Below are 12,666 nucleotides of genomic sequence, written 5' to 3' on the forward strand. Positions count from 1 at the left end.
GGAGAAGTCATGCCTTTTCCCCTCCTCCCTGCAGGCTGGAACTCAGGCTGGCTGCAGCTGGAACTGTGGAGGAGGTGGCACACGCTAAGGATGATGGAACAGCAAGGCAAGAGGGAGTGTGGGGCCCTGAGGACTTAGCGGAGCAGAGCCGCTATTCCAGCCCGGACTGCTCACTTTTGCATGAAAAAGAAATACACAGCCAGCTTATGTAAGCCACTTTTATTTAGGGTTTTTCTATTATTCACAGCCAAACCTAATCCAACCCAACACATTCCCAAATAGAGGGTCTTTTTAAAGATTTCCATGGGTCCCATCCCACATCACATCAAATTAAAATGTCCTACATTAAATATAAATTGCAAATAACTCCACAAGGCATGCTGAGGTCCGTTATCCAGTTAGCATAATTTAACTCTATAAGCATTTGTACATTTATTTGCTTTAATTTCGCAGTTTTCTCTTTGTATTTTGGTACCAGTTAATTTATTTTTCCAGGTCTAAACCATTTCCACAGGCCCTTAAAAAGCTTCCATGCCCTAAGAATTAGGCTTATGAGCCAAATGGAGGAAATGGCCCCGTGCCCCGTTGATTTCCTGTGTCTAAAACATCACAGCTCCCAACCCTTCGTCACCCCCACACACTAACAGGCTGTCTCCCCACTTCGAGGCTGCACCACCCTCAGGTTGAAGCTCAAGCTCCTTGGCTCTGTAAATATGCCCCTGTGGTTTGGCCTCTGCCACCCCCAGCCTCCTCTTTCCTCTCCCATTCTGTGTCACAGCCGTGGGATCCACTCCTCAAGAATATACTCCCTGGACAAGCCAAGTCTCGTACACCGTGGGGGTTCCCCATCCCTTCTCTGCTGGGCTTGTCCCCCACCCTAGCAAATATGCACATGGCCTATGGCTTGCTCCTCTGTGAAGCCTTTCCGGGCATGCCCCAGCAACCTGGGAGTCCTTCTCTCGTGTCCCCACCATGCTCTGCAGACTCTGTCTTTGTCTCCTGCGTCCTTTCTAAGCTTTGCCTTTCCAATTCCTGCTTTACTGCAATAGGTGGGTCTCCTAGGCTAGGCAGTGGGCTCTGAAGATGGGGCTGTGGCCCCTCTTTGGGTTCCCAGCCCTTCACCCCCAGCCTGGCACACAGTGGTTGGCAAACTAGATGTGTGGAATCCATGGAGGCCACTGGTAAAGCCTCATTCAGGTCAGTCTCCTTCCAGAAGCCGTTCCTGACCACCCCCCTCCCAGCTTCACCTCGCCTCTCCCTGTGCAAACGCTGGGATGGAAAGGGCCACCGAGGCCATCTGGCTCCATGTCTCACAGAGGAGAAACTAAGACCCAGAGAGTTAAAGAGGCTTCACTAAGGTCAGCCAGCTCCTCAGTGCAATGTGCTTGGGACTGGAGATCCCAGAGGCCCTCTCCAAAGTCATCACCTCCAAACTCCTGTCATTCTCAAAGTGCAAAATCTTTAGAGGTGCCGGAGATCAGTCTCTGAAGGCAGACTGCCTGGGTTCAAATCCCAGCTCCACCACTTACTGCTGTGTTACATTAGGTAAGGTTTTTGAACTCTCTGAGCCTGTTTCTTTACCCTAAAAATTGAAGATAAACTATCTATCCCATAGGGTAAATCATGAAGATAAATGAGATACAGTAACACATAGTAACATCAGAACACATAATAAGTACTCAATAAATGCTAGCCATTATTATTTCATTGCTGTTATTATTACTGGAATAGAGATACAGATCCCCTGCATAATCTGGTCCCTGCTCTCTCCACTCTGTCAATTCTCCCAGCCACACTGTCCTTCCTTCAGTTCTCCAAACAGCCAACATACTTCCCTGCCACAGTGCCTTTTCATATGCTGATGTCTTGGCCTTCCTTCTCTTCCACCCTCCCTTATTCTCCTTTGCCTAGTAAAAGTCTTCCCTCCTCAGGTCTCAGATCAAAGATTCTCTCTGAGGAAACTTTCCTGACTCTCATGTATCAAGTTTGCAGTAATACATCTGTGAGACTATTTGAAAAATGTTGCTTTCCTGCTTAGTTTCACCACTTTACCCCAGCACCTAGCACCTCCCATTTGCAAGCTGCTGTCCCACCTCCACTCTGTGGGCGCCCCCCAGCTCCCTCACACCTCCCCGCTGCCCGTGCAGCTGCCCACCTGTCTCAGAGGAGATGTTGACCTCAACGCTCAGGTCAGGCACAGGCGCTCCCGGGAAGGAAGCCACACACAGGTAGGTGCCATAGTCACTAAAGTGCAGGTCAATGAGCTCTAGGCTGCTCGTGACAGCGGGCAACTCGGGGTCATTTCGGGTCACCAGCAGCCTCTTGGACATGCGTGCCGGCTTGCCATTCTTGAACCACTGGTAAGTCACCTTCTCCTGGGGCACTGCATCTACGTGGCATGACAGCTTCAGGTCCTGGCCCAGCTGTATGTTCTCGCTTTCTTTGATCACATCTGGGGTGATCTGGAACGTGGCGTTCTTCATGGCTGCAGGCGGATGGGGAGGACAGGGAGGCTGGGGCTGGCCCAAAGCCAGGGTCTGTGTCCCACCCCTGTCCAGGCTCAGCTCCTCCCCTCAAAGCAGCCCTCTGTAGGCTGGGAGCTACGCCATCGCCCCCGCCCCCCCGCCACCCCCGCCCTGCCAAACACAGCCACCACAGAGAAACACCATTTTGCTTGGAAATTGTTCTGCTTTTTCAGATGCATTTTTAAAAGTTCAAAAAAGCTCGCTGTAGAAAAGTGGATTTAGCAATCATTAAAGTCACCATTGACTAAACATACACTATGTGAGAGGCTCTGTTCCAGGCGCTTTACACAGGTTTACTCATTTAACTCACTCTGCAATCTGTGAGGGGCCACTTCAGTGCACCCAGTCCACAAGGAGGGGACCAAGGCTCAGACAGTTTAATTAGGAGCCTGTGCTTAACCACTACACTACTTTATCTGTTTTCTGGTTTTAAGCCCTGAACAAACATATTATGAATTTGGGAAGCATGCACCAGAATGTCACAGTGGTTCTCTCCAGACAGTGGGACTGAGGGGAACTGAGGGGACATTTTAAGCTGTACATTTCACCTTTCTGTGCTATTTAACTCTTTGCAGCAAGTTTGTATAATTTTTATAATAAAAGCCCAATACAATAATTCTACATGTCATTACATTAAAGCACAGAGTTTAGAAAGCAAAGGGTCTGGCCTCTTTCTAAAGTCTGAATATTGTTTAATGTAATTCAAGAGTTAGACAGAACCTAAACATTGGATGCTAATTGGACAGGAAACTGGCACAACAGCTGTAAACCAGGACTGGGTTGGGCCCGGTGGGTGGTGTGTCACCCTCAGTGGCCGTAAATATTTCATGTAAATTGAGATCTCATCAGCCCAGGTTCTAAAGGCCAAATGAAAACAGGTGGAGAAAAATAATCTTCTGATGGGAAAAGTACCATCAAAGGGAAAAACCGTTATCAGATAGCCACAATCTGGCTCCTCTCTTTCTTGCTCTGATTCATGGAAATGCTACAGAGAGCAAGCTTCTCATGAGCAAAGTCAGAGGGAGAGACTGGTCAGCGAAACAGCAGCAGCAGAAAGGGCTTGTTTCTTCAGAAGACTCTGAGTTGAATTGGGCAGAAGCTATACTTTACTTTCAAGTGCTAAAGAGCTGGAAATGGCCTGTATCTTTAAAAAACATATAACAAATAAACAAACAAGCAAACAACCTAAAGTTACCCAAGCAGAAGAATTTGAAGTCTTCTCCTTGAAGCAGAGTAGCAAAATCCGGATCATGTCAAGCAGCTAATGCTAACTACTGAAGCTGAGGTTTAGTAAGGAAAGTGTTTGTACTTCTTTAGATTGTACTCCAAGTTTTGTATCATTTTTACATTTAATAATTATCTTCAGATTCATTAAAATGCTTTGCTAATAGAGATTTACACCTGAGTTATATGGAAATGTTTTATTTTCACTTTAACTCAGAGACTCCTATGGGAATCAGTGTACAAAAGAAGTTTCTCCTGAAGACTGGAAGTCCACATTTAGCTTTTTGCAACCTCAGCCCAACCTAGAAAAAAGTAGGTACTCAAAACCAGGCAGGCCTTCCTATCTCTTGCATTGCTGAGGTTATATTTAGAAATGTAGATTGTAAATTGTAAATAAAACTTTACACAAATTTTAAACCTGCTCTCTGCTGGAAGACATCTAGATTGCAGGGAATAGAAGTGCCTGGAGCACGCCTCCTCAGCATTTATCACCTACCAAGAAAAAGAGAACGGGCCCCTGTCCCGTGTCACTGGTAGTTCTTACAGGACAGGGACCCTGTCTGCCTCCGAGTTCCCTCCCACCCCTCCGAGCCACGTACATCGCACCAGCAGGTTGACGGTCTTCTTGGCAGGGTTGCCCACATTGTTGGTGGCTGTGCAGTTGTAGTAGCCAGAGTCCGGGGCCTGCACTGAAGGGACACTGAGGGTGCCACCTTGGGCCAGAGCCCCCAGGGGCAGCGGGCCCGGCCCATGGGACCACTGCAGCTGGGGCAGGGGATCGCCGCCTGTCAGCAGACACTGCACCGTCACATTCTCCCCAGGGTTCACCACCAGAGTTTCGTTCACAGACAGCTTCAGAGCTGGTGGTGCTAAGAGGACAAGGAGGTGGGGTCTTAGGGGACCATGAGGCAGGGCTAAATGTGGGGATATAGGGAGCTAGGAAAACCATGGGGCTGGGGAAGGATGGGGGATGAGAAAGAGGAGAAGTCAGGCAGCAGGCAGAGGGGAGGAGGGGATGCACTAGCGGCGATGCGCCTAGAGTCCTCTGTGGGGTGAGGCGCCGTCTCCTGACTGGGGCGTCAGCTCAGCTGGTCAAAGGTGAGGTCAGGAAAGTGCCTGTACCTGTGGTGTTGGTGAGCCGGAAGGTGATGGCCTTGTCCGGGATGCCACACACATTGCGTACAGACACCTGGCAGGTGTAGCTGGCGTAGTCCTGGGGCCGAAGGTTCTTCAGCTTCAGGACCTTGGTCTCCCCCTGAGCAGCAGTGGGCCACTGGTATGAGGGGGCTGCTTGGGGCTCCCAGGATCCCTCCCATATTTGCCCAGCACCAGCGGCTAAAGCAAGTTCTTATTCTAATCCCTATCTTTCCCAGCCTCCACACCATTTATCCCCAGGGAGCCCGAGTCTGGGGTGGATGCTGCACTCTTCACACCCTGGGCTCCTCTCATCTGAGGCTGCCCTGGTGCACACTGGCCAGGACCAGGCCTCAGCTTCTCTACTTTGAGAAACGGAAGGGGTGCGGGGAGCCCTGCCACCCATACAAACATGGAGCTAGCTCCATAGGCCACGGCCACATGTGAAGCCCTGACAGGCACCTAGGAAAGCCACCTTTGAAAACCCTCCCTGGCAGGATGGCTCCACCACCATTTCCTGGGGCAGTACGGGGCCTATGGGAAGTGGAGTCACTGCTCTGCCCGCAACTCCTGTTGTGTCTGCCCGCGGGGTCCCAATCCTCTGACAGCCAGCAGTGGGCAGGGGTGGCCTGCCTGCTTCTAGAGGGTGCCTTTCCTAACTGGCAGTGTTCCAGAAGGATATGTTGCCTTGGAGACTCTCCTGTCCCCACCACTGTTCCCCGAGCCTCTGTCCAAACTTCATCTGTCCCAGGGTGTCTGAAGCCCAGTCAGAATGCACACTTCTGATGTCAGAACAGAACCATTTTAGTCAGGCCAGTCCCAAGAACTCCCGACGGTGGGGCCTCAGTCCCCTGTCCCCTCCCTCCCTTGTTGGGCACAAGAGGAAGAATGTAAATTGAGCCATAAGGAGACCAGGCCAGCTACTGCCCATGCTGACCTGGGTATAGAGGGGCTCATAGATGTCGACTCCATTGTCCTGGCTGTGGGACAGGGTGTCGGAGCCCCGCTTCCAGATGAAGCGTGCAGGCGGGTTGGAGTTGACGGTACAGCGCAGGAACACCGTCTTCTCCTGGTAGAAGTTGCCTCGGACATCACTCACTGTCTGGTGCACCGTCAGCACCGGCTCGTCCAGGTCTGCAAGGACACAGCCCCAGTCGAGTCAGGACTGGATGCTTCCAATGTGGGGGATTCGGGCTCCTGGCAGCCCCCAGAGAAAGCTGAGCCACCCTAAAGGATGCTTCTAGACAGCCAGCTGCCCTCCCAACTCTGCAGCTTAACCAACCTTTAGAATTAGGGGTCTGGACTTAATGACTTCCCAGCTGTCCCTCCTCAGGGACCTGCATAGGGGTTGTCTATCTTCACCCACCCATCATGGGATGGAGGAAGCAGCAGCAGACTAGAAATCAGGAAACCCTGGTTCAAATCCCAGGCTAGTTATTAATTTGTACTGTGACCTAAGTCTCTTCTCTGCCTGTTCCTCACTGGTAAATTGGACTAGATTGGTAGTTCTTCCTCATTTGCAGAATGAAATCACATAGAGATTTCCTTTTTAATACTGATGCCTGGAAGAGCTCATTAATGTGTTGGAAATCAGAGGAAGAGTGATTGTCTCTAAGAAGATCACTGACAGGGAAGGCCGTGAGGAAACTTCCTGGGGTCCTGGAGAGTCCCTTGAATTACATGGTGTTTACACACACACGTATGTGAGAATTCATTAAACTGTACACTTAAGATTAGTGTACTCTACTGGATGTAGGTTAGTCCTCAATTAAAAAAAAAGTCCCCATGTCTGGGCCCCACCCCAACCAATTATATCAGAGTCTCTGAAGTTGGACCCAGACATCAGTGTTTTTTAAAAGGATGCCCTAGAGATTCTAATGTGCAACCAGGATTGTGAGCCAAAGTCACCAACAATTCCACATTCAAACATCCTACAATGCATGTTCCAACATGCCAGCATTCTGTCTTCCTTCCACAGCCCACTCAGATAGAGGTCATTATCAAGGCCATGGCAGAGGTGGGGCATTGGTGAAGTCCAGGCCATGCCTCCCAGCCCCCTTCAGCACCAATAATTTGAGAAATGATCCTCAGCCCCAGGGTTTGGCAGGTGCCTGGGTGGCTGATGCAGGACAGAAGAGAGGGTCTGGGGTTCCACTGCTCACCATTCATTTGGGCCCACTGGGGGATGTGAGGCCTGTTCAATGGGCAGGTTCATTGTAGACATTAAGATGGTGTCAGACAGGCCCTTGGCCTGGCCCCACAGGTTCTGGGTACCTAGGTCAGCCTGGATAGGCACAGAGGGGGTAGCAAGCAGAGAGATAGCCTCTTGGGGTTAAGGGACAATTCATGGAGGGCAGGTGGGTACTGGAGACTTCCCATTCAAGCAGCAGCAAGGACTGAGAGGTGCTTGCTCCTGCACACGGTGGGGTGAGGATGTTTCAGAGTTGCCCTGGGGCAAAAGCAGAGGCATGAGGTACTGTAGGAAGGCCAGTGAACCATAATGAAGAGATCTATGCTCATGAGCAAGTCTAGAGTACTTGGTACCTCAGTTTCTTCATCTGTGGAATGGTACAGATCCAACCTGTCCTGCCCTCCCTGACCACTTTACAGGGATGCTGCAAGGTTCACATTCCCACAGATGGGAAGTGTGAGCGGTACAGGGCAGCACACATCGCAGAACAGGGGAGATGCCCCTCTCCGGCATGGAAGAGAGGAAATCTCCACCGCCCTCCTCCATGCAGGGGTCGGTTCTCCACGGTGCCCCACCCCCATTCCTCCTTCCTAGCCTGAGTTTGACCCCTTCTTCCCGAGGGAGGGGCCAGAATTGACAGGGAGGCTCGGACTCACACTGCACGTCCACGCGGATGGACTTGATGGCGGGCACGCCCACACCGTTCTCTGCCTTGCAGTAGTAGCGGCCCCCCTGCGTGCGTGCGATGCGTTCAATGCGCAGGGTCTCGTTGAACACGGAGGTCTCCTGGAACTTGTCTGAGGCACTGCCAGCTGTCTTGGTCCACCGCACCTGGGCAGGCAGGGTGGGCCAGAGTCAGACCCGCAGTGAGGGTGGGGGGACCTCTGGGCCAGCCCTGCACTGTGTCTCTCCTCTAACCCCCATGGTTTTTCACAAGGCATGTGAGACATATTTGGACCTAGGAAACTCACCCAGACAGACTTGTGGAAATACACAGACGGGGTAGGACACCTCAGCCAAGGGCCTGGGGAATCCAGGGTCAGAGAGATGAGACTTGAAAGAAGGCAGTGTGCAGAGTAGTTAGGAGTATGGATTTGTGAGCAAACTACCCAGCCTCTCCTGCCTTCCTTTTCTCATTTTTAAAATGGAGAATATTACCCCCTCCTACAGTTACTGAAAGGATTTAATGTACAAGATCTAGAAAAAGTCCAACCATTGTTAGTATGATAATGGCTTGAACAGTTTGCGTGACATCAGTGTAACCTGGCAGTCAAGGGGAGTGGACTGGAATGTGCATGTGTGAACAGTGACAACTTCACCGTACTAGTCAGTGGGGGCGGTAGATGTGTTGAGTGAGCATGTGTACTGTGTGGCTGTCACATTCAAAATGACTGAGTGAGCACAGCAATGAATCTGCATCAAATTTTGCATTAAGCTTGAACATTCCTACGTGGAAACTATTCAGATGATTCAGAAAGCCACAGCTATGGGCCACTGGCGATTGGCAGCTTCATCACAACAATGTGCCCACTCATGCATCATGTCTCATGCAGAGTTTTTTGGTGAAACATCAAATCACCCAGGAGACTCAGTGCCCCTACAGCCCAGATTTGGCACCCTGCAACTTCTGGCTTTTCCCAAAACTAAAATCACCTTTGAAAGGGAAGAGATTTCAGAGCATCAATGAGATTCGGGAAAATATGACAGGGCAGCTGATAGAGATTGGGAGAACTGTGTGAGGTCCCAAGGTGCCTGCTTTGTGCCGGTCTGAGGCATCATTGTCTTATGTATAATGTTTCTTGTATCTTGTACCTTCTTCAATAAATGCCTCTATTTTTCATATTACATGGATGGACACTTTCTGGACAGACCTCATATACTTAGTGCCTGGAAGACTAAGGTCACTCATCTCTCGAGGTGTGCAAGATGAGCCTCCAAGATGGCCCCAAATGATCCCACCTCCTGGTTCTCATACATTTCTGCAGTCCCCTCCCACTTTGTAACAGAGCTGGTCTTCATGGCCAATAGAATACAGCAGGGGGAATGGTACGTCACTTCCAAGATCGGGTTATAAAAGACTGTGGTGCCCATCTTGATTGCGTTCTCGGGTCACTCGCTCTGGGGAAAGCCAACTGTTCTGTCATGGGCAACCCTGCAGAGAGGTCCACAGGGGTCCTCCAGCCCATCAGTCTTCAAATGACGACAGCCTGGGGAGAGGTCCTGAGCTAGAACCAGCTGCCCCGGGGTTCCTACCCCACAGAAACGATGAGATAGTAAGTGTTTGTCATTTTCAGCCCCTAAATTTTGAAACATTTGTTATGCAGCAACAGATATCAATAACTATTATGCAGCACAGTACCCAGTTTGCAGGGTCATTATGAGGTTTAGAAACAAAGTATGCAAAGCACTTAAGTAGGGGCCTGGTATACATTAGTCACTCAACAAATGTCTTTTATTAGCATTGCCTTAGATCACAGGACACTATCAAAGATCACACAAGAAACTGGAGCTATTGGATATGACTCCAATTACCAGAGGTTTAAGAAAAACTGATCAGTTCCACATTACTAAATTCTAAGGACAGGAGGATGATGTAGGAAGCTTCCATCTTTTTTTTTTTAAGATTTTATTTATTTATTTTTTACAAAGGGAAGGGAGGGAGAAAGAGAGAGAGAGAGAAACATCAATGTGCAGTTGCTGGGGGTCATGGCCTGCAACCCAGGTATATGGCCTGACTGGGAATCGAACCTGCAACACTTTGGTTCGCAGCCCGCACTCAATCCACTGAGCTATGCCAGCCAGGGCGGAAGCTTCCATCTTAAAGTTCAGGAGAACTGCTTGCTACTGAGACAGGGCAAGGGCTCTGATACTGGAGAATAGGTCAGGCCATAGGTCATAAAAACAAAAAAGCTGGGAGAAAGAGGTGAAAGGGCAACCTTCTCATGCAGGGAGGGGTCACTGCTGGCCATGATGTTGCTGCTCTCAATCCCTCCTCACCCTCAGCTGTACCCTCATTGACTTGGACCTTACGAAACTTGGGGAAGGCTACAGGTGGCTTCAGGTGATCCATACTGAGACCAAAGAGTGCTTTGGAGAGAGAACAAGGCCATGAATTTTTTTCTTTTTGTACTTGACTTTTATGGTTTTAACACAATTTGTCTAGATGGGGTTTGTTTACACACTGCTTAGAATGTGGTTTGTTTTATCCATGTGAAGGTTCATAACTTTCTTCAAGTCTACAAAACTCTCAGTTTTAATCTTTGAATATTGCTTCCTCTTGGTCATCTCTAGCCTCACCTGGACTACCTAAGTTTATGCTGTAGCTTCTCATCCTCTCCTCCTGTCTCCCAGCTTCTGTCTCACATCTCCATCTCTTTGTCTTCTCCAGTCTCATGGATTTTCTCAGATCCAGCATCTGATTCATTAATTTTCTCTTTAGTTATCTCTGTGCTATTAAGGCCAATTTTTCAAAAACGTATTTCAGCCCTGGCTGGTGTGGCTCAGTGGACTGAGTTCTGGCCTGTAAGCCAAAGGGTTGCCAGTTCAGTTCCCAGTCAGGGCACATGCCTGGGTCATGAGCCAGGTCCCCAGTAGGGGGCATGTGAGAGGCAACACACATTGATGCTTCTCTCCCTCTCTTTCTCCCTCCCTTCCCCTCTCTAAAAATAGATAAATAAAATTGTTTAATAAATAAATACATAAAGTCAAAAACTTATTCCATTTTCTACAATTTCTATTTGCTTTTGTTTCCATATCTAACTGATCAGGTTTTACAGTCTCCTGTCCTGTAGATTCTACTCCTATTAACCCTTTAAACATTTTTTAAAAGACTTTATTTATTTACTTTTAGACAGAGGGGAAGAAAGGGAGAAAGAGACAGAGAGAAACATCAGTGTGTGAGAGAAACATCGATTGGTTTTCTCTCATGCCCCGACCTGGGGACCTGGCCTGCAACCCAGGCATGTGCCCTGACTGGGAATTGAACCAGTGACCTCTTGGTTCACAGGCCAGCACTCAATCCACTGAACCACACTGGTCAGGGCATCACATTTTAAACATTTATTTTAAAGATCCTTTAAAATTTCTCTGTTATCTGTTTCCTTGGATATGAATTGTTCAATTATTTGAGTATACGGACTGTCTCTCCTGGTGCTGGATTTTTAAGTGAGTTTCAGAATTTCACTCCACAGGCTTGTAATCAGTGGCAATTATCTTCCACAGAAGTCCCACCTAGGACCCGACAGGCCTGTCTGTGGTGCAGCCTGTGGTTGCCGATGGCCAAGACACATGGGTCCCCAGGTTCCAACCAGTTTTTCTGTTAGTTTCTTGGTTTAGGGTTTCCTCACCACTGCCAGGGGCGGACAGACTGAGGGTCATGCTCTCTCACAGGGGACTGTTTACACCCACACCCTGAAAGACAGAGTCCGCTCCCTGCTGTGACTCTGGGCTGGGGAGAGAGGTCTTCTAGTCCCCATTTATAGGTGGTGCTACTCTTTTGAGCTTCCAGCTTTAGATGGAGTCCAGTTCCAGCTTCTAGCCACAGACGGCCCGTGGCCTCAACTCAGTCGGCTCCATGCAGGCATCAGTACTACGACCCCTGAGGTCCGCGTATTCCAAGTCTTTCGAAGGACCAGGTTCTTCAACTCCGGCTCACTGCCATCGCTATAGATCCCTTCTTCATTTGGGCCCCAGGGATTCCCTCTCTCTGGACATTCGGAGAAACATCGAATTCCTGCCCACTCAGTCCCCCACTCCGACACAGAGAGGGCCATGAGATGATGCTGCTCCCTGGGAGACAAGATGCTCCGTGACAAGAGGAACTGCAACTGTATCCTTGGGCTGCATCACAAGGCTTGGCACAGAGCTAGTCCTCAACACGTTTGTTGTAATGAAATGAGTGAAAGGGGAACTAGAAGGCATTTCAGGAGTGGTGAGCAGCAGCGGTTAAAACAGGAATGAACAGGGTGTACGCGGGCAAGTTCGACTGGAGCACAGGTGTTAGGAAGATGGGAGATGAGACAGGAACGGTAGGTGGGGGCCGGTTGTGGGAGGTCTTCGAGTTTACCTCCAGGAGCCTGAACTGGGTCTGGTCGGTCATGGGGAGCCACGAAGGGTTTCTGAGAGGGGAGCGATATGATGCAGCAGGCTGGAGGATGAGAATTAGGGATCAGGGTGCAGGAATGGACTGGAGGGGAGATTTGGGAGAATGGGCAGTGGACCAGGGAATAGGACTGAAGGTCTGACTCAGAGGAATAACGAGGAACAGGCAGGAGAGGGCCCATGCAAAAGAATAAAAACAAAGGTGTCAGGGGCTGGCGATATGTGGGCAATGAGGTGGGACAGAGGCAAATGTGAGCCCAGGGATTTGAGCCTGGGTAGCAGGAAAAACAATGAAACTGTGGATAGAAATAGAAAAACGAAGGCTTGTATACATAGCCACAACCACAGATGACTCACACACGTGACGCACGAGGGGACATACACAGATGGCCAGTGTGGCCTTAGGGACAGATGGCCCAGCTGCCTCCCTGGCAACAGGATGGACCATCCCTAATAGTCACACCTGACACCAACCTGAAGACTGGCAGCACT

At 49.7% G+C, this 12,666-nt stretch overlaps 1 protein-coding gene across 3 annotated transcripts in view; it reads right to left on the reverse strand.

Annotated features, from left to right (window-relative positions):
- The window catches only part of MDGA1 (MAM domain containing glycosylphosphatidylinositol anchor 1), a 56,251-nt gene that overhangs the window by 12,755 nt on the left and 30,830 nt on the right, over positions 1–12,666 (reverse strand). For 2 of the 3 annotated variants that reach the window (XM_045843284.1, XM_045843282.1), the window contains exons 3-7: positions 7,731–7,905; positions 5,821–6,017; positions 4,872–5,004; positions 4,349–4,618; positions 2,156–2,485 (exon numbers count right to left, since the gene is read on the reverse strand). In XM_045843284.1, the coding sequence (XP_045699240.1) occupies positions 2,156–2,485; positions 4,349–4,618; positions 4,872–5,004; positions 5,821–6,017; positions 7,731–7,905 (1,105 nt within the window). The remainder of the gene's footprint in view (positions 1–2,155; positions 2,486–4,348; positions 4,619–4,871; positions 5,005–5,820; positions 6,018–7,730; positions 7,906–12,666) is intronic. The other variant, XM_045843283.1, reaches the window with a different exon arrangement.

The sequence above is a fragment of the Phyllostomus hastatus genome, unplaced genomic scaffold (genome assembly GCF_019186645.2).
Source record: "Phyllostomus hastatus isolate PE091 unplaced genomic scaffold, TTU_PhHast_1.1 phas_contig_40, whole genome shotgun sequence".
Taxonomy (NCBI): Eukaryota; Metazoa; Chordata; class Mammalia; order Chiroptera; family Phyllostomidae; genus Phyllostomus; species Phyllostomus hastatus.